Source organism: Trichoderma harzianum (genome assembly GCF_003025095.1).
Source record: "Trichoderma harzianum CBS 226.95 unplaced genomic scaffold M431scaffold_2, whole genome shotgun sequence".
Classification (NCBI taxonomy): Eukaryota; Fungi; Ascomycota; class Sordariomycetes; order Hypocreales; family Hypocreaceae; genus Trichoderma; species Trichoderma harzianum.
Window position 1 is genome coordinate 3,217,585 of NW_020209250.1, and position 19,220 is coordinate 3,236,804.

General features: G+C 51.1%; 7 protein-coding genes across 7 annotated transcripts; 5 read left to right on the forward strand and 2 right to left on the reverse strand.

Moving 5' to 3' along the window:
- Positions 1-1,400: 1,400 nt before the first annotated feature.
- M431DRAFT_478664 (hypothetical protein) lies at positions 1,401-1,886 on the forward strand (the record flags this gene model as incomplete). Its single annotated transcript, XM_024915697.1, has 1 exon — positions 1,401-1,886. The coding sequence occupies one exon, from the start codon at positions 1,401-1,403 to the stop codon at positions 1,884-1,886; it is 486 nt and encodes a 161-aa protein (XP_024779289.1).
- Positions 1,887-2,473: 587 nt separating this feature from the next.
- Positions 2,474-6,183, forward strand: M431DRAFT_2190 (glycosyltransferase family 2 protein; the record flags this gene model as incomplete). The annotated part of the gene is made up of 2 exons (XM_024913552.1): positions 2,474-5,672; positions 5,747-6,183. 2 exons carry the CDS (start codon positions 2,474-2,476, stop codon positions 6,181-6,183), a joined length of 3,636 nt encoding a protein of 1,211 aa, XP_024779290.1.
- A 1,110-nt stretch (positions 6,184-7,293) lies between these two features.
- On the reverse strand, positions 7,294-10,476 carry M431DRAFT_491227 (hypothetical protein; the record flags this gene model as incomplete). The annotated part of the gene is made up of 4 exons (XM_024916882.1): positions 7,294-7,815; positions 7,887-9,570; positions 9,636-10,084; positions 10,141-10,476. 4 exons carry the CDS (start codon positions 10,474-10,476, stop codon positions 7,294-7,296), a joined length of 2,991 nt encoding a protein of 996 aa, XP_024779291.1.
- A 1,099-nt stretch (positions 10,477-11,575) lies between these two features.
- Positions 11,576-12,946, forward strand: M431DRAFT_309277 (hypothetical protein). Its single transcript, XM_024914208.1, has 2 exons — positions 11,576-11,816; positions 11,882-12,946. Exons 1-2 carry the CDS (start codon positions 11,751-11,753, stop codon positions 12,470-12,472), a joined length of 657 nt encoding a protein of 218 aa, XP_024779292.1. The 5' UTR covers positions 11,576-11,750; the 3' UTR covers positions 12,473-12,946.
- On the forward strand, positions 12,737-14,176 carry M431DRAFT_309292 (hypothetical protein). Its single transcript, XM_024914209.1, has 3 exons — positions 12,737-13,084; positions 13,150-13,375; positions 13,470-14,176. Exons 1-3 carry the CDS (start codon positions 13,000-13,002, stop codon positions 13,888-13,890), a joined length of 732 nt encoding a protein of 243 aa, XP_024779293.1. The 5' UTR covers positions 12,737-12,999; the 3' UTR covers positions 13,891-14,176.
- Positions 14,177-16,882: 2,706 nt separating this feature from the next.
- Positions 16,883-17,789, forward strand: M431DRAFT_309316 (hypothetical protein). The gene is made up of 3 exons (XM_024914210.1): positions 16,883-17,184; positions 17,243-17,559; positions 17,630-17,789. The coding sequence occupies exons 1-3, from the start codon at positions 17,127-17,129 to the stop codon at positions 17,690-17,692; spliced, it is 438 nt and encodes a 145-aa protein (XP_024779294.1). The 5' UTR covers positions 16,883-17,126; the 3' UTR covers positions 17,693-17,789.
- A 516-nt stretch (positions 17,790-18,305) lies between these two features.
- M431DRAFT_309334 (hypothetical protein) lies at positions 18,306-19,185 on the reverse strand. Its single transcript, XM_024914211.1, has 3 exons — positions 18,926-19,185; positions 18,722-18,845; positions 18,306-18,651 (listed from the first exon to the last, which is right to left on the reverse strand). The coding sequence occupies exons 1-3, from the start codon at positions 19,087-19,089 to the stop codon at positions 18,595-18,597; spliced, it is 345 nt and encodes a 114-aa protein (XP_024779295.1). The 5' UTR covers positions 19,090-19,185; the 3' UTR covers positions 18,306-18,594.
- Between the last annotated feature and the right edge of the window lie 35 nt (positions 19,186-19,220).

The window sequence follows — 19,220 nt, forward strand, 5'->3', positions numbered from 1 at the left end:
ATCGGGCTTTCGGCTGTCTTACCCTGATGAACTAAGGCACAAAGTACGTATCTGATGGTGAGTTGTGTTTCGTATTGGACAGGTCTGTAGTGTTGATTTGTCAATTGCACGCAGTATGTGGTTGATCCTAGACAGGCAATGGGTTTGAAATGTAGAATCTCGCCGTTTTTGCCTTTTTTCGCAGTTCAGAGACACTGTCTAGCTGGGGCTGAGTATCGGATACGCTAACGGCCAGCTCATGTACCTACCTATGCAACGTTAGGATTGATTCGTTAGTCAGCTCTCCAGCAGCGGTAGGCTAACACTTAAGATTGGTGCTTGCTGGGTGCTGGGCCCATGTCGAATAAATAAGTGTGAGGCGAGGACATCGACGAAATTGGGAGAGAAATGGTGAGAAAGAAAAAATCCAAGCGAGAGACGACGTTATGCGTCTCCAGAGCAAGATGTGGAAGCTACGATGAGTTGATGCATGCACTTCCCATGTACCTGCCATTGCACGAAGCATATTAAGCTTGGCAGGAACGAACTAATGGCAGCTCATGCAGTGGCGGCCGTGGCGTAACTGGCTTGATTTTAAGGTGAAGGGATAGCCACTCAAGACTGTCACCATGCACAAAACTTTGATGAGAATGATTATCTTCCATTTATGTCCCTAGTATATCCACACACATGGTGACCATCAAGCAGTAGAAAGTATTGATGTCAATGTCGCCATTTTTGTTTTGCAGTTCCCGGGTAGCAATAGATGGATGGAGCATTTTACTTCTCCACCGCTGACCAGATACGAGTGCTTAACTCTAGTCCAACCCTGGACTTAAAAAACTGTTTTTCGGACGGGGAAAAAAGGATACCTGTGGGGAGCGGGTATCTAGATCATATGTTCCATTTATCATGGCACAGCAGTCTTGCTTGTGGACGTACGAGCATTAATTAATCAACAGATAAGGATCGTCTTTAATTACGCTGGTGGAGTCCTGCACCCGTGCATGCGGTTGGAAACAGGAAAACTGAGAAGCAGATCAGAAACAAGGAGCAAAAATCAAGAAAAAGAGTAGAAAACACACCAGGAGCCAATGAGAAGAGCGGAAAAAACAAAAGCACGAGAGCGCAAGAGCGTTGACATCCAGGAACCAAGCAAGCGAGACTGGTTCGACTAGGTAGGAAGGTACCCAGCGCCACGCCTGTACATGCCGTCTGGGGCAAAGCAAGGGCTCCAAGCCCGTACCCCTTGGCCATGCAGGACCTTCCGCAGCAGGTCGCGGATGTCCACTGGTGCTAGCACCACAACGAATTAGCAGCTGCGAGCAAGTCAACCGCACATCGTATCCATCAATCCAGTCACTAACGCAACAGGCCATGCCATCTGGCTCGGCGCCTCTAGCGGGCTAGTACCGCCTAAAATGCTCCCCGAGTCGCCCCCCCGCGCCTGCTTTTGGGGCTGGTCTGGTGTCTGGGACAAGAATAGCCACGGAGGGCGCCGTACAGCTCCAGGTCGCTTTTTCCTCCTCGCCTGGACGAACTTCCCCCCTAACCCAACCAGAATCTCTCTGCGAGCGCTGGGGACGAGGCCGCGCTCATCGTCTCTCGTTCAGTTCCTGGGACTTCCATTCGTTCTCGCGGCGTGTCTTTGCGCGTCGCTTCTCGCAATCGGTACGACTTTGTCCATCGCGCCTGTTTCCATCGCGAGCTGCGTCGTCTGTTCCAATTTTCGCTCTATCCGAAACGGTTCCGCTGGGCTCGTGTCGCTCGCTGCCACCGCCTCTACTTTCGCTTACCTCTCTGCTGAGCGCCTTATTCCTACCCTTGGGAACCATCGATCGTTTGCGTCTGCCTGTGCTGCCTCGATCGATTTCCCCCTCTTGGCCCCGAGTTCGACTGTCGCTTAGAATCGCATCTGGTCAATTACTCGTGCTTCAACGGCTGGTACAAGCTCGTTGCGAGTGGGCCATCGTGGAAGCTGGATTTGATTTGATTAGCACCTGCTTAGGCACTACGGAGCACTGCTGCGTCCGCTAAGACAGCGCACTCACTCGCTGCAAGTGGCCTCGTGTGGTTACAGCCTCCATATTTTCGCTTCCCCACCTGCGACGGCTTAGCGCAGTTTCTGTTTCGGGCAGGCTGAACAGACCACCGCCCGTCTCCCAAACAACCCGCCTCTCGCCAATTGGCTGCGCATTGTTTGTTTGCTGCGCTGACTTCGCATCGGGTGAGCAACTGTTGTTTATTTCCTTCCGTTGTCGCTTCACCTTCGTCACCCATTCTTTGCCCTCAGAAAGCAAAGTAGAAGAGTGACTGTTGATCTTCTCCCTCTTCTTTTGTTCCCTTTTTGTTCCCCTGGGCTTCGGCCACTGAATCATCGCCTGCAGCGCAAGGGCGGACCTCTGCTTGTCTGTCCCTTTGGAATGCTGTCCCCAACGGCCACCCTGCCGCAGCAACAAGACGTTTGGTCACTGACATTCTTCATATAAGAGCCATGTCTCTGCCTGAGAGGCCTGGGGCTAGCCCCAGCTACGATCGCCGAACGAGCTATCGAAGTCCGCCGGCATCGCGACGAGCACGACCCATGGATGTCGAAACCGGCGCATACGAACCTTCAGTTGCCGGTCATCATCGTGGGAAATCCGTCTCCTCATATGCCGAAACTATTTCGAACTCTAATGTGAATACAGAGAGCACTCCTCTGTCCCCTACGGAGATGTCGGGCAGAACTCCTGACCCTGCCTTCACCCGCAAGAGAAGCCTGATCAGGCCGGAGAGGAACCGCATCGACAGAGACCACAGGAACTACCACTATCACCGCCATGCCGCTAATATGACTGTCCTGCCCTCGTCCACTGGAAATGACCCTCTGTTGGAAAATTTGGCTGGGTCGACAGAACGATCTGCCAATACCGAAAGTGTCACCGATGAGACTCCACGCCCGTCTCGTAGCCGAACCGCCAGCGGAGACCACGAAAAGAATGCCACCACAACCCAGCAGCGCCGCGTGTCGGGGAAGATCACAAAGGAAAAAAGCAAGCGATCTTCGAAACACAAGACCAAGCAGATAGAGGAGCTGCGGCCGCCCAGCTTTTGGAATGTTTACTGCGCCATTGTGACCTTCTGGTGCCCTGATTTTATCCTCGGATGCTGCAAACCGACGAGAGCCCAGCGCCGAGCATGGAGAGAAAAGATGGGATTGATTAGCATCATCTTGGCCATCATGGCCATTGTCGGTTTCTTGACGTTCGGCTTCACCGCTGCCGTTTGCAGTGCCCCTCCCGTGAGACTACGTGTGAACGAGGTCTCTGGCGGTTACATGATTTTCCACGGCGTAGCCTACAACCTGGCCAACTCTCACCACCCCCCGGCTGAGGGTATTCCTTTGAGACAGGATGGCCTCGGCGCCAACGTCCTTTTCGACCTTCCCCAGAAGCACTCAGGAGAAGACGGCAGCTTTCTTTTCCAAAATGTCAATGGCAACTGCAAGAACCTAATCACCCTTGCCGAAGGCTCTGATGTCCCAACTGATCCCTCAGGCGACCTGGCTTGGTATTTCCCGTGTACAACCTTCAGGCAAGATGGGGGCTCGGAACCCAACTTGACTATTCCGTATTACCTTGGCTATGCCTGCCACACCTCAGTCAATGCCCGAAATGCCTTCTATGTCGACCTTCACGGCACGGCCGATGTCTACTTTACTTGGGATGACATTAAAAACAGCTCCCGCAACCTGATTGCTTATTCCGGCAGCGTCCTGGACCTCAACCTTCTCAATTGGTTCAACGAAAGCCAGGTCCAGATCCCTGATCGTTTCAAGGAGCTGCGAGACACTAGTTCCGACGTCAACAAGGCGATCCGTGGTCGCGATGTGACGCGAATGTTCCAATCTTCAGCCGACAAGAAGTATATGCAGTGCTTCCAAGACATCATCAAGGTTGGCTCCATCGATACCGAGACTGTTGGCTGTATTGCCTCCAAGGTTGTGCTCTATTGCGCTCTGGTCTTGATTCTCTCGGTTGTCGGTGCCAGATTCGCCCTGGCCCTTGTTTTCCAATGGTTCATCAGCCGCAATTATGCCGCCGCCAAGACGTCTCAAAGTTCTGACCGGAGAAAGCGTAACCGTCAGATTGAAGATTGGTCTGAGGACATTTACCGTGCTCCTGTTAGGCTCCCGGGTGACGGCAGTACTGTTGTGACTTCGGATAGGAGCAAGCGAGCATCCTCTTTTCTTCCCACTACGTCCCGATTCTCTGGTGTATACGGGCCAGACCGAAGCTCCTCATCCCGTCGTGTTCCCACAACCATGGCCAGCCAAGGCGGCTCCAGCTCTCTATATCCACCTTCTCCGATGTACAAGCAAGGCAATGACAGCCGCGCGAGTTTCCTTCGGTCAGACCCGTTTGGCTCTGCGCCCATTTCCGAAGGCCCCGGCCCCGCTGGCTTTATTCACGAGGCCGTCGTGCCCCAGCCTCCTTCCGACTGGATGCCCTTTGGATTCCCTCTCGCACACACCATGTGCCTGGTCACGGCCTACTCCGAGGGAGCTGAAGGTGTCCGAACTACCCTTGATTCAATTGCTACTACGGATTACCCCAACAGCCACAAGGTTATTGTCGTAATCTGTGATGGTATCATCAAGGGTGCGGGCGAGACTGTGTCTACCCCAGATGTCTGCTTGAGTATGATGAAGGATTTCTCTATTCCTCGCGAGATGGTGAAGCCGTTCTCGTACGTTGCGGTAGCGAGTGGATCAAAACGACACAACATGGCCAAGGTATATTGCGGGTTCTATGACTATGGGTCCTCGTCTCGAATTCCAGCCGACAAACAACAGCGCGTGCCCATGATTACCATTGTCAAGTGCGGAACCCCCGCTGAAGAAAAGGCATCCAAACCCGGTAACCGAGGCAAGCGTGACAGTCAAATCATCCTCATGTCGTTCCTCCAAAAGGTCATGTTTGACGAGCGAATGACGGAGCTCGAATATGAAATGTTTAATGGATTATGGAAAGTCACTGGCATCTCGCCTGATTACTATGAAATCATTCTCATGGTCGACGCCGATACAAAGGTTTTCCCAGACAGTCTCACCCACATGGTGTCTGCCATGGTCAAGGATCCGGATATCATGGGTCTCTGTGGTGAGACCAAGATTGCCAACAAACGAGCCAGTTGGGTGTCGGCTATTCAGGTGTTTGAGTACTTCATCTCTCACCATCTCGCTAAATCGTTTGAGTCTGTCTTTGGTGGTGTCACCTGTTTGCCCGGATGTTTCTGCATGTACCGCATCAAAGCACCAAAGGGAGGACAAAACTACTGGGTGCCGATTCTGGCCAATCCTGACATTGTGGAGCACTATTCTGAAAACGTCGTTGAGACTCTTCATGAGAAGAACCTCTATCTTCTCGGCGAGGATCGTTACCTGACCACGCTCATGTTGCGAACCTTCCCCAAGAGAAAGCAGGTCTTTGTTCCCCAGGCTGTCTGCAAGACCACGGTTCCAGATGAGTTTATGGTTCTGCTGTCCCAACGACGTCGCTGGATCAACTCGACCATTCACAATCTTATGGAACTGGTTCTTGTCCGCGATCTCTGTGGAACTTTTTGCTTTAGTATGCAGTTTGTCGTTTTCGTCGAGCTTATCGGTACTCTTGTGCTTCCAGCAGCCATTGCCTTCACCTTCTATGTCGGTAAGTTATTGAACCCCATGAAAAAATTCATCCCACATTTAGATGCCTCAGCCGCTGACTTGTCGCTTTTATAGTCATCACGTCTATCATCCACCAGCCACCCCAGATCATCCCGTTGGTGCTTCTGGGTCTCATTCTTGGTCTTCCCGGTGTTCTCATCATTGTCACTGCGCACTCGTGGTCCTACGTCGTCTGGATGTTCATCTATCTCTTGTCTCTCCCCGTCTGGAACTTTGTCCTCCCGGCCTATGCTTTCTGGAAGTTTGATGACTTCTCGTGGGGTGAAACCCGCAAGACAGACGGCGACAAGGGCAAGGGCGGCCATGACGAGAGCAAGGGAGAGTTTGACAGCAGCAAGATTACGATGAAGAGATGGGCCGAATTCGAGCGCGACAAGCGTGTGAAGAGCGCTTATTGGGGATCGAGAGAAAACGTCGTTGGCGGCAACACCAATAGCTGGGCTATGCCTCCTCCTGGCCACCACAGCGAAGAGTACCTCTCTGACGCATGATTGAGCCGTTATGGCATATGATGACCCGAAAACTAATAATATCGGACCCCCTTTTTATATTTTATTTTTATCTTTGAAATAATGGAATACATATGGTCACATACGCATATTTTTACACAAACAACACAAGCTCACCTGCGCATATGATTCGGAGAGAGAGAACTCGCTCGCCTTTTGTACCACCATCCTTTGTTTCCCACCTGTCCTTCACTTGGCGAAGGAGATGACTGATGGCATTTTTAACGAATCGCGATTTGCTACATAGAGGAGGACGTTAACATGACGAACAGAAGAGGGGGGAGAGATGTTTTTTGGGCGTCAGACTTGTTTGTAATGAGGCAGGCGATTGATTGATTGATTGATTGAGTCTGATTGACTGAACTGATTGATGGATTGAATGGTCGATGAAGTTTTTGTTGTACATAGTTATTTTTGTTGATTTGAGCCCTGGTTCTTGGGGGAAAGATCTTTTATGACGATGCCGGTTTATTTGTACCATGTCCCCTTAGCTCTCCAGAGCGATAATAATAAGCACGTTTTGTTGATGACTTTGTTGCACAAGTGATTCAGTAAACTTCCAGTTCTTTTCCTTGAAACTATTATCTATTAGGAGAATATTCAACATGATTTCTTCTCTTTTTTCGTCTTTTTGCCCAGTGTCCAACCAAAAAACTCGAGTTCATTCATTCAATCATTCATCGCACAAACCAATATCAACACGTATCAAACATGTGTAAAGAGGGTATTATATCCCATTTCAAACAAAAAAGAGAGAAAAAAAGCAGAAGCCATCTTCCCCTGACAATGAGCAGCCAGCCCTTCCCCTTTCCCCACCAACGCCAGAATTCCCAGAAAATCCTTCCATAGCCCAAAGTCCGTCGACGCCATTTCAACGCCGGCTTACCATCATAGCTGTTTGATGCATATGAATCGGAGAGAGATAGAGAGAGAGATAAGAAAAAGGATCAAGGCGAACAAGGCCTTCTGAATACTAGGCATTTATCATTCATAATGGCCTTGTCCTCTCTTGATGAATTAAACCAAAAACACAATGCCTTGTCTGTATAGCCCAGCTTATAGACCCCAATCGTCGCGGTAGATTCAGTAGGTTCATTTCTTTGAATTCTCCACCTCCTCGCCCAGCTCCCAGGGTTTGCATGGGTCGACAAATGTCGATATGCGCTGGTCACCCCATCGAGCGCCGATGGTGACCCAAACGTGCTTTTGGGGAGCGGTTGCATGGACCGTCTCTCGGTATCCGGTCCATCTCAGACGCGATTCCCTCTCCATGGAGCTGTTGCCGAGACCACCGTTGGTAGCCCACTCCTTAACAACGTCCTTGATGAACTCGACCTTTCGGCGGAAGTCATTCGCCGCAGGGATGCCTTGAATCTCTGGTTCGATCTCAGGCCGCCTCCTCGATGCCGTAGTCGCAGTTCGCGTTGATGATCTTGCCTGGAAGTTGAGTAAAGTCTGTAGGGGATATGACAGTGTGGCGCGGTCGTCCAGCGCGGTGGCACCAATTGAGCCTGTACTGGCGAGTCTCTCTGCCGCCTCCTGAGGTAGATGCCAGAAGTGACACCAAGTTCCTGTTGCGTCTAGGACAATCTTGGTATGATCAGGGAAGTTGAACTGCGCAAAGGAACCATTAGTATCTCATTCCACGCTACAAGGGTTGCAAATCTTATCAAAAGTCTTCTTACCTGAAGGTGTCCGTCGCCAAAGACCCAACAGCCAACATCTCCGAATCGCTGGTAGAAAGTTACTAGCTCTGCAGGCGTTCCCTTTTGCCCTGGAGACAAGGTGCTATCTGCCTCATCCTCTTCAGCCAACACGTCATCCCGGCCATAAGCAATCATATAATTGGCAAATTTCTTCCATAGGATGATCCTTTCCCGCTTTCGATGTTGAAAGACGTCCTTGCCAGGGGCCATCTTGCCGGCTGTACCATCATCGTTTATCGTCACTCGAAACTGGTCAGGGGAGATTGTAACCTGGGAAAGGCCAGCCTCGCCATTGTTCTCGAAGAACTTGATGGGCTCTGTCATTGGTACTGGCTGATGGCGGTCTATGTAGGAGTCATCTTGTCGCCGAATGATATGTTTCTCTGCGCTACGAATGAAGACACCTGCTGGAGGGAGTAAAGCAGTTTTGCTACCTTCAGTGGTAGGAATATCGCGTAGAATGCATCCCACGCTGCCGTCGTTCAAAATGTAACCGAGACCAAATTTATTCGTGTAATCAACCCACTTGACGACGATATGAGGATGTGGCGGTGGCGAGGTCTTTGAAGAGATGATGGCCATGGTCCGGGCGTTGAGAGCTCGCTCAAGCTCCGTCTGGAGTTCGCGTAGTCGGTCGAGGATATCATCGGGCTTTGACCCTGGCATTTCCGTGGGCGACTCGGCGGGGCTAAACAAAGTGGCAGATCGAATGGATTCTGAGTTTCGTCTTTTGTGCAATGGTACATTCGCGGACGAGCCCTGCGCTGCCCTCTCGTGTAAATTCGGTGCAGACCGAGCTGCTGATAGCTGAGCTCTTGCTGATATACGCATAGTTCTGGCAGTAGTACCAGGCTCAGGGGCCTCTTTCGACGGAGGTGACGGCCTACGAGTAGCGGAATCTGGTCGGTCTGAACGGGGTCGGATTTTGGTACTTTGTGAGGCAGTGAGGACGGCCTCGGGAGCGGTTCGACTCCTTGTAGAAGTAGATGGGGCGAGAGGTCGGCCTTGAGATCGTTGTTGAGCCGCGAAACTCTGAGGTGGTTGTCGTAAGAGGCCTGTGGGAGGAGGCATCCTTTCTGAGCCAACCATGGCATTTTCCTGTCCCTCCATGGCCATTGATCGTGCAGAGACGGATGCTGCATGCCTTGCGCGGATCTGCTGTTGTTCTCTGAGCCAGTCGTCAAATGGTCGATAGACTACGCCATCGGCGAGAGGGATGATCGGTGTCAGGCCTGCCTTTTCCTCGGCGGCCATCTCTTTCCAGATCTGAGTGTGTGAAGGCTTTTCTGAGCTCCAGGGTCCAACATTACAGTCCCGGCACTGCTCCTTGAGGTTACGGTGAGACTGAGCTAGCGTAGAGCTGCTCAGGCGCGAGGCATAGTACTCATCCGCCTCAGGAGGGATTTCTCGTAGCTTGGAAGTGATCTCCACGGATGATGGCATATAGCCCGTAGTAAAGAATGGATGCTGGACGATGGCGTCGGGGTCGGGCCGCTGGTCTGCATCCTCAAGCATCGTGGCCACCAGGTCTTTAGCCTCCTGGCTAATGTATTTCTGGGATACCTCTGCACTTGGCCATTCATAGTCTCGTTCCCTGGCGCGGCGATAGATTTCGTCTGTAGTCGAAGACTGGAAAGGCGGTTTCGAGGTAAACATGGCAAACCTATCCGTTGTCATTAGCTTTTTGAAAACTGTAATGCAAATTTCAAATTGTCAGTCGACTCTTACATGATAATGCCCAAGCTCCAGATATCAACCATGTGGTCATGGCCTTTCTTTCCCTTCTCAAGGATCTCAGGAGCAATGTAGTTTGGTGTGCCACATAGAGTCGTTCGTCGGATCGTTTGCATATCCCTGCCGGTGACTACCAATGCAGCAAGGCCGAAGTCGCCAATCTTGGCATTCATCTGGTGATCCAAAAAGATGTTGCCCATTTTCAAATCTCGATGAATAATGCCCTTGCCGTGCATGTACTTGATAGCACCGGATATCTGAACGGCATAGAATCGGACCTCGGGCTCGGTGAGGCCCTTTCGACGCTTCACCATGTCCATAAGAGAGCCATTGGGGCAAAGCTCAAGCGCTAGGAAAGTGCAGTTGACGTATGAAAATGCCCTGAAGAATTGAACGATGTTCCTGTGGCGCATCTTGGAATGGATTTGCAACTCGGTTTGAAACTGCCGCGTGGTGAGCGGGTTTGAACAGCCAAGGCGAAAATCGTAACGGTACTAACCTTTTGTTCCATTTTGGAGGGCATTTGGCTCTTGACAATCTTGAGAGCGAACTTTTGCTTGCTTGGTAGCAGCTGGCCGCTGTAGCATATCGCGAACCCTCCCTTTCCCAGTAATTTTCCAATGTGGTAGACCGCGCCATCTGGACGATCTGTGCTGCTCGGCTCGACAACCTCTGGCGGAGGAGGGGGTGGGTGTTCTTTATCCTTGGCAGCCTTGAGCTGGGCGGCCGCCTTCGCTTTGGCTTCTGTGGGTTTGGGCATTCGCTGGGCGTTGACATCCCTAGGGGACAACGCCTCCACGTCGATGCCTCCCCTGGGGACTAGCCTGTGTGCCATGGCGACGGAGAGGCTGCTGGTGCGAACGAGAGAGCTGATCGATTTACGTAGCGATGAGGAATGGGCAAGCTGAGAGATTCAGCAGTTGCCCGAGAACGTGTCGTGAGGAGCCTGAGCAGAAAAATTCAACGCGATTAGAAGAGTTATCCCTTTTGCGAGAGAGCTACGATGCAGAGGCAAAGGTGCGCGCCCAAAGCCCAGCGAGGTGGGAGGCAAATGGACGAAAAAAACAAAATAGGGCGAGGCTCTCAGCTTGTGACATAAGCCGCATGAGAGCAGACGGGCGATGCTAAAAAAGGTCAACTCACAGGATGCTTGGACACGCACAACATGCAAAGGAGCAACGATGCAGCGAAGGCGTTTGTTGTGACCAGCTTCAAAGCATCCAGCCCGCCGCTGTGTCAACAAAAGGCATCAAGCAATGCTGGACGGCTGTCAGGCGGCTGCTCGGCCGGAGGATGGAGGTTATGATGCAAGAAAAGGTGAGCGCAAGCGTGACCAGTCGCAGCCACAGAAGCCCTGGCAAGTTGACGTTGACCCCATATTGTGATTTGTGTACTTTGTGGGAGCTGGTTGCTGCTGGCAACAGCATGGCATCTTGCGGGTCTCACCGCCATTGCCGTATTGATAAGTGGCTGTAGCGAGGTATTTGGGCCATTTGGGGGCCCACAGCGGCCAGATTGGCTGATGTGCCGTTGGGAGGCGCTGCGAGGGAGGGCTTAGCGGACGGTAGTGGCTAGCTCCCACTGAAGCTCTGCCCACTAAGCACCAGATAGCGGGATGAAGTGTGTACAAGCACATGCCTAGACAGCTCCAGCTGTCATGTCAACAACATTGAAGTCAGCTCTGGCAAATCAAGGCTGGCATTGAGATGGATTGGTGTGGTGCCTCGACACATTCAGAGTATAGCCATAGGCACCTAGTTTAGCGTTTTGCCCCAGTATGAGCTGGCAGCAAATCAGCTCAAGTAAGGCTCAAGTTACAGTAGTTGGGCTGTGCTGTGCTGCGCTTTGCTGTATGCTCTCCCGAGGGGCCAGCGCCGGTGGGCACCGGAATAATCGCGGGCTCCGGCGCGGACAAGAGGCAAAACCATGGCGATGGCTGGCTAGCTCTTCCCGTAAGGCCTCCATGAGAGGCACATAATCAGCCCAAACCTCGCGCTTCGAACAAATTGAACCTGTGATGGAGTAATTGATAGAGACGAAGCCGCCCGAACTCATTGAACCGGACAGGGAACCCCGCAGACGGCATCGGCATCGGCCCTAGACCTCACAATGGTGCCCCTCCCCTTGTTCAAGCTCGCCTCTCTTCTTGTGCGGCACGTCTCCAAGTATGGCGCGGTACGTATTGGATCTTGTTGAGCCCCATTACCGTCGTTTTGATGCTGATGCCATGTCATTTCTAGAACCGTATCAAGCTTCAGGCCCATGACCACCCGCGATTCCGGGCGTTCGCAGCCAAATACGGCCAAATGATCCACCAGCTCAACATGAAGATGTCCGTCGCCCTCCTCAGAGACCCCGAAGCAGAGCGACGAGCAAAGGAGATTGCCGAAGCGCCCACAGTCAAGACGGAGGAGCAAACAAAAAAGGACGAAGTAGCCAAGCAGAAGGCGAAGAAGAAGAACGAGCCCGAGCCGGCAAGCTATCCCAGATTTACCCTCCAGAACGTGTGGAGGCGTAAATTCCGGCCATTGCCAGAAGGAAAGGCTGTGGATCTGTTTGCCGATGTTGCGGGCGACACATTTATACTTACCGTGGCGGGAGCATTGATTATATACGAGTACTGGAGATCGTCACAAAAGCCCGATGCCAACAAGGAGCGGTTTGAAGAGCTGAATAGAAGGTTCGAAGAGCTCCAGAAGAAGGAGGAGGAGCTCGCAGATGCCGAGGAGAAGCAGAGACAACGATTCGATTCTCTTGAGGATGCTCTCAGGACATTGAAGGATCCAAAGACGAAGCAGCCGCTATTCCCGTCATTACAAGTCAGCTCCTAAGCAGCATATTCACCAGCGCCGTGGCCTCATCTAGTTACCAACGTAGGCATTGCGATTTGCCAGTAACTGTGATATGGCGAGCTTGTAAGATATCAAACCTGGTGGATGATATCTTACATCTCTAGGCAAGGGCAAGATTCGGAATCGCATATGGGATCTGAGGCTTCTTGGTGCAACCAAACTCGGTCTTTTGGGCCACTTAACACTCCACTCAACTTCGCAAGCAATGTGTTTTTTCTTCAATTTTTACTTATGCTGGATATAAAGCGTGTGGAATAAAGGTCGATGGATATAAAAAGGATCAATGGGAAAGGAATTGGACATGAATGGCGTGGGGAAGGAACGAAGAGGCTCATTCCTACAATGAACATGCTAGCTGTCATGGGGAGCGTGGCTTAGGTATATCTACATCTTTCATACATACAACACGAGTAGAACCCTAAAAGGAGAGGGAAATTAGAAATTACTTGAAGAACAAGACAACCGAATTGCCAACTTTCCTTGTAACTACAGAACCAACGGCTACAATGTTTTGCTCGTCTCTACGGCAGCGAAAGGATTGGGCACCAGTGGTTCCAGCTCTTTCACGAACCACTGGCTCAGGCTGGAAAGGCGAGTCAAAAGCTAAATAAGATCCCAATATCCAGAGGCAGAAGCTGATGCCAATTGCTCTCCAGAGACGACTCTGGATGGCTACGACGTTTCCTTCGCACTGGCACCGCAAAGCAGGCACCGTCAGAGCTTCTTCAGGATCTTGCTGCTCTCATCTGAAGAAGCCAAAACGGCAGCTGCCAGAGCAAGAATCGAACGACTTTCTATGCTCGACGGCGGAAAGAATATAGCTGTGATGCTGCTCCTAGACCAGAGTGGACGTGTGGACTCACTGGTTGACTTGCAGATGAGGTGAGAGCTCACATACCTGACCTGCACCTACATGTAGATAGTATGTATGCAGGGCATCTTGCGCAAGCGCCCGTCCCTGACAGAAGAGCCCCAGCATCGTGACGCACGGCATGGCCTCCGTCCCCATAATCCCCATGTCGTCTGCAGCGGAACTAGTCGGACGCTTGGATGCCCTGCGCCGTCAATGTGCCCAAGCCCATACCGCCAGCGTTTCTCGTCGCCGCCATGCCGAAGAAGTGGCAGAGATACGCGGGCTCGCATCGCATTGCGTGCACGGCCAGGTTCTCCCTCCGGAACATGTGGACATCCTGACTGACGTTTCGGCGGGATTGGGGAGCTTGGCACAGCTCGTGTTCAGTGTAGAGGGACAGAGGAAGATTTGCGACTTGCTCGGTGATGCGCAGGGCGGCAGGGTGATTTCATTTTTCACGCATGGGCACGAGGCCAATCGCCGTTTGAGCATCTGGGGACAGGCTCAGTCATCCAAGGGCGAGAGAGATGGACATGGCCAGTAGAGATTCGAGTTTGCGGTGAATGGCTTTCTATGTACTTTCCGTCTTTTTTTAGAAGATCAATAAGCATGATGAAAGATGCCTACTACAGGACTTGTACGAGTACGAGTGGATGCTTGAGCGGGGATGAAAATACGTAGAACCAGCTGTCCGTCATTTGTATTTGGCTGGCAATGTCATCCGATCCGTCTGCTCATTCATACCGTCAGTTCCGGGCTACATATCTCGTCACCGAGCTGTGATTGCTTGTCAGATTTCCATTGCCGATATCACGGCCATGATCCATGCGCTACCAGCCCACGTGAAGAAGAGGAAATCTGATGAAAATGGGCCGGCATGGCGGTCAATGCAGAACAGAGCTTTGTAATGGGGCAAAAGACCTAGTGCTGGTCAATAGATGGTGATAGCGGCCGTGGTTGGCTGGGGGAACAAGAGGGGAGCCAATCAGCGAGGGTGTAGAGCCGCCCTGAGGCTGAAGAGGGCAATTCCAAGGTAATCCGCTGAGGGCCACGGTTTTCGACGGTCTGTCTGGCTACGACTCGAAATAGCGAGTAAGTACGAGATGGGGGTTTTCTCTTTTCTCTTGTCAAGCAAAAAAGGCCGTTTAAGCGGTCTGTTGTTCATCCGACGGAGGGCCCTCGGCTTGCTTTAGGCATGCTGATGCAGAGTGATTTGATGTGATGAGAAAAGGTGACGGATAGTGTATGTAGTAATAAGTGATAGCTAGGAAGCTGATTTTGGGCTGCTCCATCAAGTCCCGCCATCAACAACCAAGTATGAAGCTGATGGTAGAGATCGTTTCTACGGGGAAGAAGCTTATTTATTCGATTCATGCGAAACAAAAAAAAAAAAAATGTTAAAAAAGCCAACAAACGCAATGTAGCATCGCCTGTTCCCGCCAACGTGGCAAGCGGGAACGATGGGACATGGAAATGCAAGCAGGACGCTCAACCAACAGCAAGATCTCAAAGGGCTCGGAAGCCAATGATGAGTGACGCCACAGAGAAACAAAAAGAGACTGGCATCGCGACCCGCAAGTTTCTATTTCTAGGACCCCCCGGACGAATGTATCATGCACAGGACATGGGTGCACTTTTTAGTAGCTTGTAATTTTCTCTCGCTCTGTTTTTTTGCGTGAAGACGACCAGGGGAGGGAGAGTCCCGCAGAGGAGGAGGCTTTGCTGCCCTAGACGAAACAGGTCAAACGCGGCGTGCTTCACAATTGGGCCATGTGAGACTGCGATGGTCGCGCCTCTGTTCGAGGAGTCGAAAGAGGAGTTACAAGGTCTTTCGTCTTTTTCTTTCGTCTTTTCTTTTTGCTATTGAAGAAATGGCGAAAAAAAGAGAGAGAGAAGCTGTGTTGTTAGTTCATGTAATAATATTGACTGCATCCCGAATGCAAGGCATGCGGAGCAACAAGATGCCCGGATCAGACCTCCGAACTGCAAGGGAAAAAAAAAAACAACCAACATACAGAACATCCAATGCGCCAGTCCTAAACAGGCCTCCGAGATTTTGAATCATGCCGACGAGCCTGTTCGCTCTCTCTCGCCAATGTGCGGTTGCAGCGGAGGTGGCATCGCATCTTTGGTCGACAAGCTCTACCGCAATAATACTTGGCAGACACACGCTGGAAACGGCAATCATCCCGCCCAGCCAGTGGTATCTCTCAAGTACTGCCCGTCCGTCCATCAAGCTCCAATGTCCAGATTACAGTAGAGGCAAATTGGTCGCATCGCAGGGGTCCCGTATAAGCCAGTGGATCATCCATCATCTCCCCCCTGTTCCCCCGACGCACAGGAGCAGCGGCATGCGCGCTGATTGGCCGTGGGCCTCTCTGTAGCCGCCGACGATGCACCAATCGCCGCTGCGCTGCCCGGCTGGACACAGGCACAACACCAAAAGAAGCAGCACGACAAGACAGACAAGAGGCCTTTTCGCACACGCCATTTGTGTGACGATGCATGGCTAGCAGTAGCTCACCTGCAGTCTGCAGTCGGCGGTCCCACTGCGCCCGCCGGCTTGGCTCGTCCGATCGCTGCACTGAGACCTCCATGGATTACACGCACTCGTAAAGACGTGCAGTATTTCATCCAGCGCCTACACTGCTACAGTACATGTACTCGAGCATTCCCTCCTCTTCCCCCCTTCGCCCGCATTTCTCTTGCTCCCACTGCTTCAGAAAACCTGCATCGTCCTTTTTGATACCCCCTCAGCGTTAATCCAGTTGCACGGCCTCCTTTGCAGGCCTTTTTCCTGTTTTCTCTCTCCCCTGTACGAGACCACGACTGCCGACGACTTTCGTTACTTTGCTACTACGCCTAGTCCAGCAACTTGAAACTCTTGTCTAAATAACCTCCCCCCTCTCAACCCCGGATCTGGTTTTTCGAGCTGCTGGCCAGCCCGTACAATCTTTTTTGCTTGCGCTGCCCCCCAGTCGCCAAACAATCCTCAAACAAGCTCCTCGTTAGAGATCTGCCTCAGGTCTCTCCACCCTTGCTTGGCTCGAAACGGATATCGATCTATCCGACCTTGTCGCCCATCGCCTACATTGGCAACGCCAAAAGTCCATGATCCAAGCTCGACAGGCCCAAACCAGCATCGCCAGCACGGCCACTTTTACCAAGACGGGCTACCAGCACGCAGAGAACCCTCCCCCAAAGCTGAGGCAGACCAGTCGATCCCTCGGCTGCCCATCTCGCTAGCTTCCGGGACCTGACACAAGGCCTCAAACCGTCCATTTTGCTCATCGGCGCCAAAAAGAACCAAAACGCACAGGCCCAAAGAGAAACCAAACCAGGGACTGTCGGAGGAAGCCCAGCCGCTCTGGCGGGTTCCAATATAGACTCGAACCGCCCTGCCTTCTTCTGCTGTCTCGACTTGGTTCTTCCTTGGCCACTCTTTTTCGTTTCCTTTGTGTCACCAGCTGCGAGTCTGCTCGGTGTCCTTTTTTCCTTCTTTTTCACTTCTCTTCTCTTGATACACAGGTCCGGTACCTGTTTTCTTTTTTAATCAAACTTTATTTTAACCTTTATTTTTTTCTTCTTTTTTTTTTTCGTCTTCGAGGAGTGTTCGGTAGATCCGATTTGGCTGTGGTTTATTGTTCAAGGGTTCGAGGGGAAAAAACAAAGGAAGAGATATCTGGGAATTCATAAACGCCTGAGACGAGAAAGACAATACGGGAAAAAAGAAACCGGATCACGACGACAATTTTCTATTCTATCCTATAAACCGCAACCATGGGAAAGCTTATCAAGAACCACTGGGCTCGGCTCATCATGTTGACGGCCGCCACCTGTATGTGCTTGCTTACTTGTATATACAAACATGTGCAATACTAACACCTCTCTGCTAGACCAAATCGGCGCCGCCATCGAGGGCTACTTCTGGCCCAAGATCTTCTGGGACTTCCTCACACACTCCCTCGACGCCGCCGTCAGGCCCGCCCCCATCCTGCAGACCATCAACCTGGTCTTTGGCATCGCCATGCTCGCCCTGGAGTGGCCCCTCCCCCTCATCGCGGGAACCAGCATCCACCGATCCATCGAATTCCGCCTCGCCATGCTCCCCCTCACTGCCCTCGCCTGTCTGCTCATGTATCAGTCAACAAACCCCGGCATCTACTATCTGATCGGAATGGGTGCTTATTTCTGGGCTTACAGTGAAGGCGAAGTACGTTCTTGGAACCTCCTCTCCGTTTAACTATTATCATTTCAAAGTGACTAACATGTTCTCCTTGTAGATTATTTGTGCAAAACCCTGGACTCTACCTCCGCGAGCAGGCAGCTCAGGCGGCAAAGTCTGAGAGCAAAGACAAGAAAGGAGGTGGGGAAAAAGAACAGTGAACAATTCGCATGTTCTCAGAGAGAGAGAGAGAAATACCAAGGGAAACAGCATTTGGGAACACAAAGAAAGCAAGGCAGAGGAAAGGGAAAGGAAAGGAACAAGCCAAGGATCAGCGTTGCATGTACAGTAATTTTTTTTTTTCGGAATCCCGCGATGAAAACCGCCAAATCGAACTTCTCTACAAGAGGCCTCACGAGAGCTATCTCATTCTCCGTCTCCGTTTCCTCCGTTCCTATGCATTTTCCTTTCTTTGCATTTTTCTTGCATCGGTTGGCATTTGGTAGCGTATGCTACAGTGTATTATTAGTATTGTTCATGTTAACGGGCTGTATTTCTTTTTATTTCTTTGTGTCTTTTTTACAGTATTGTTCTTCATTTAACCTGATTTGAACATGCACGAGAGAGATGAACATGAAGGAAATACCACGGTGTTCAAAGGAAAGTACACCAGATTTCGATGAAGAATGTGAACCATATTGGGACATCATAATAGCACAATGCAATGAAAATATCACAGATGCCTCACTGAGAATCTCATATCATACGGAGACGTTGAAAATGCAATGCTTGATTATTCCCTTGTAAAGAGATTCCTACTGTAGTTACGTAAGAAGAACGACGTTGTGCAGGCATGGCTCATAGCATGACCTCTCTGTCACGGAGCGCTGTAGCTGAAACTTCCTCGTCGCTCAATCAGCTCATATTCCATATTCCTCGCACCACCATCTCGCTGCCATAGTACCGCTAGAGAAAAAAAAAAAAAAGATGAGAAGGCGGTAGGCATCAAGTGCGAGGCACTCAACACAGCTGATGAAGCGTTTATTTCACCCTCATCGAGCCCGTAGAGTTGTTTGTAACTCCTTATTTCACCCTCATTGAGCTCATAGAGTCGTTTGTAACTCCTTGCCGACCAGGCATCTATTCAAGAACCACCATGATTAGTCTTCTGTCAAGAGCAGGATTAGATCTGGTGGATGAAGTGACTTACCTCCATAGTTTGCATGGTACCTTCCTTCAGGATCCGCTCAATCGCCTCATCGGCATTCTCAGTGTCAAACTCGGCCGCTAGTGACATCTTTGACGGAGAGTCATAGGTTCCCTGGGCACCTTGTCTGTAAATGAGTATCAAGTTAGCCGTCTGTACATCTCTATTTTTTTTATTTTATTTCGGAGAGGTGTAGTAAAAACATACCGATGTGTCTGGAACACCTGGAAAGTAGAGATGAAGTGAGCTAGAGGAACGCTCTTGTCGCTCTGCCACTTCTTGTAGGTATCGACATCGTCCACGAAGACAAGGAAGTCTTCCTGCTTTCCCTTGTAGTGAACCATGGACTGGGTGGATTCTCCTCGAGTCATCTTGGCGATTTATTCGTGAGACAGGGGTGTGTTTGTTAATTTAAAGTGGTTGGAGGGGTCGCGTGACGTTGCGCTAGAGAGGTAGCTTGATTGGGTGTTGTAGGAGTCGTGTGTAGATGAGAAGTAGAAAA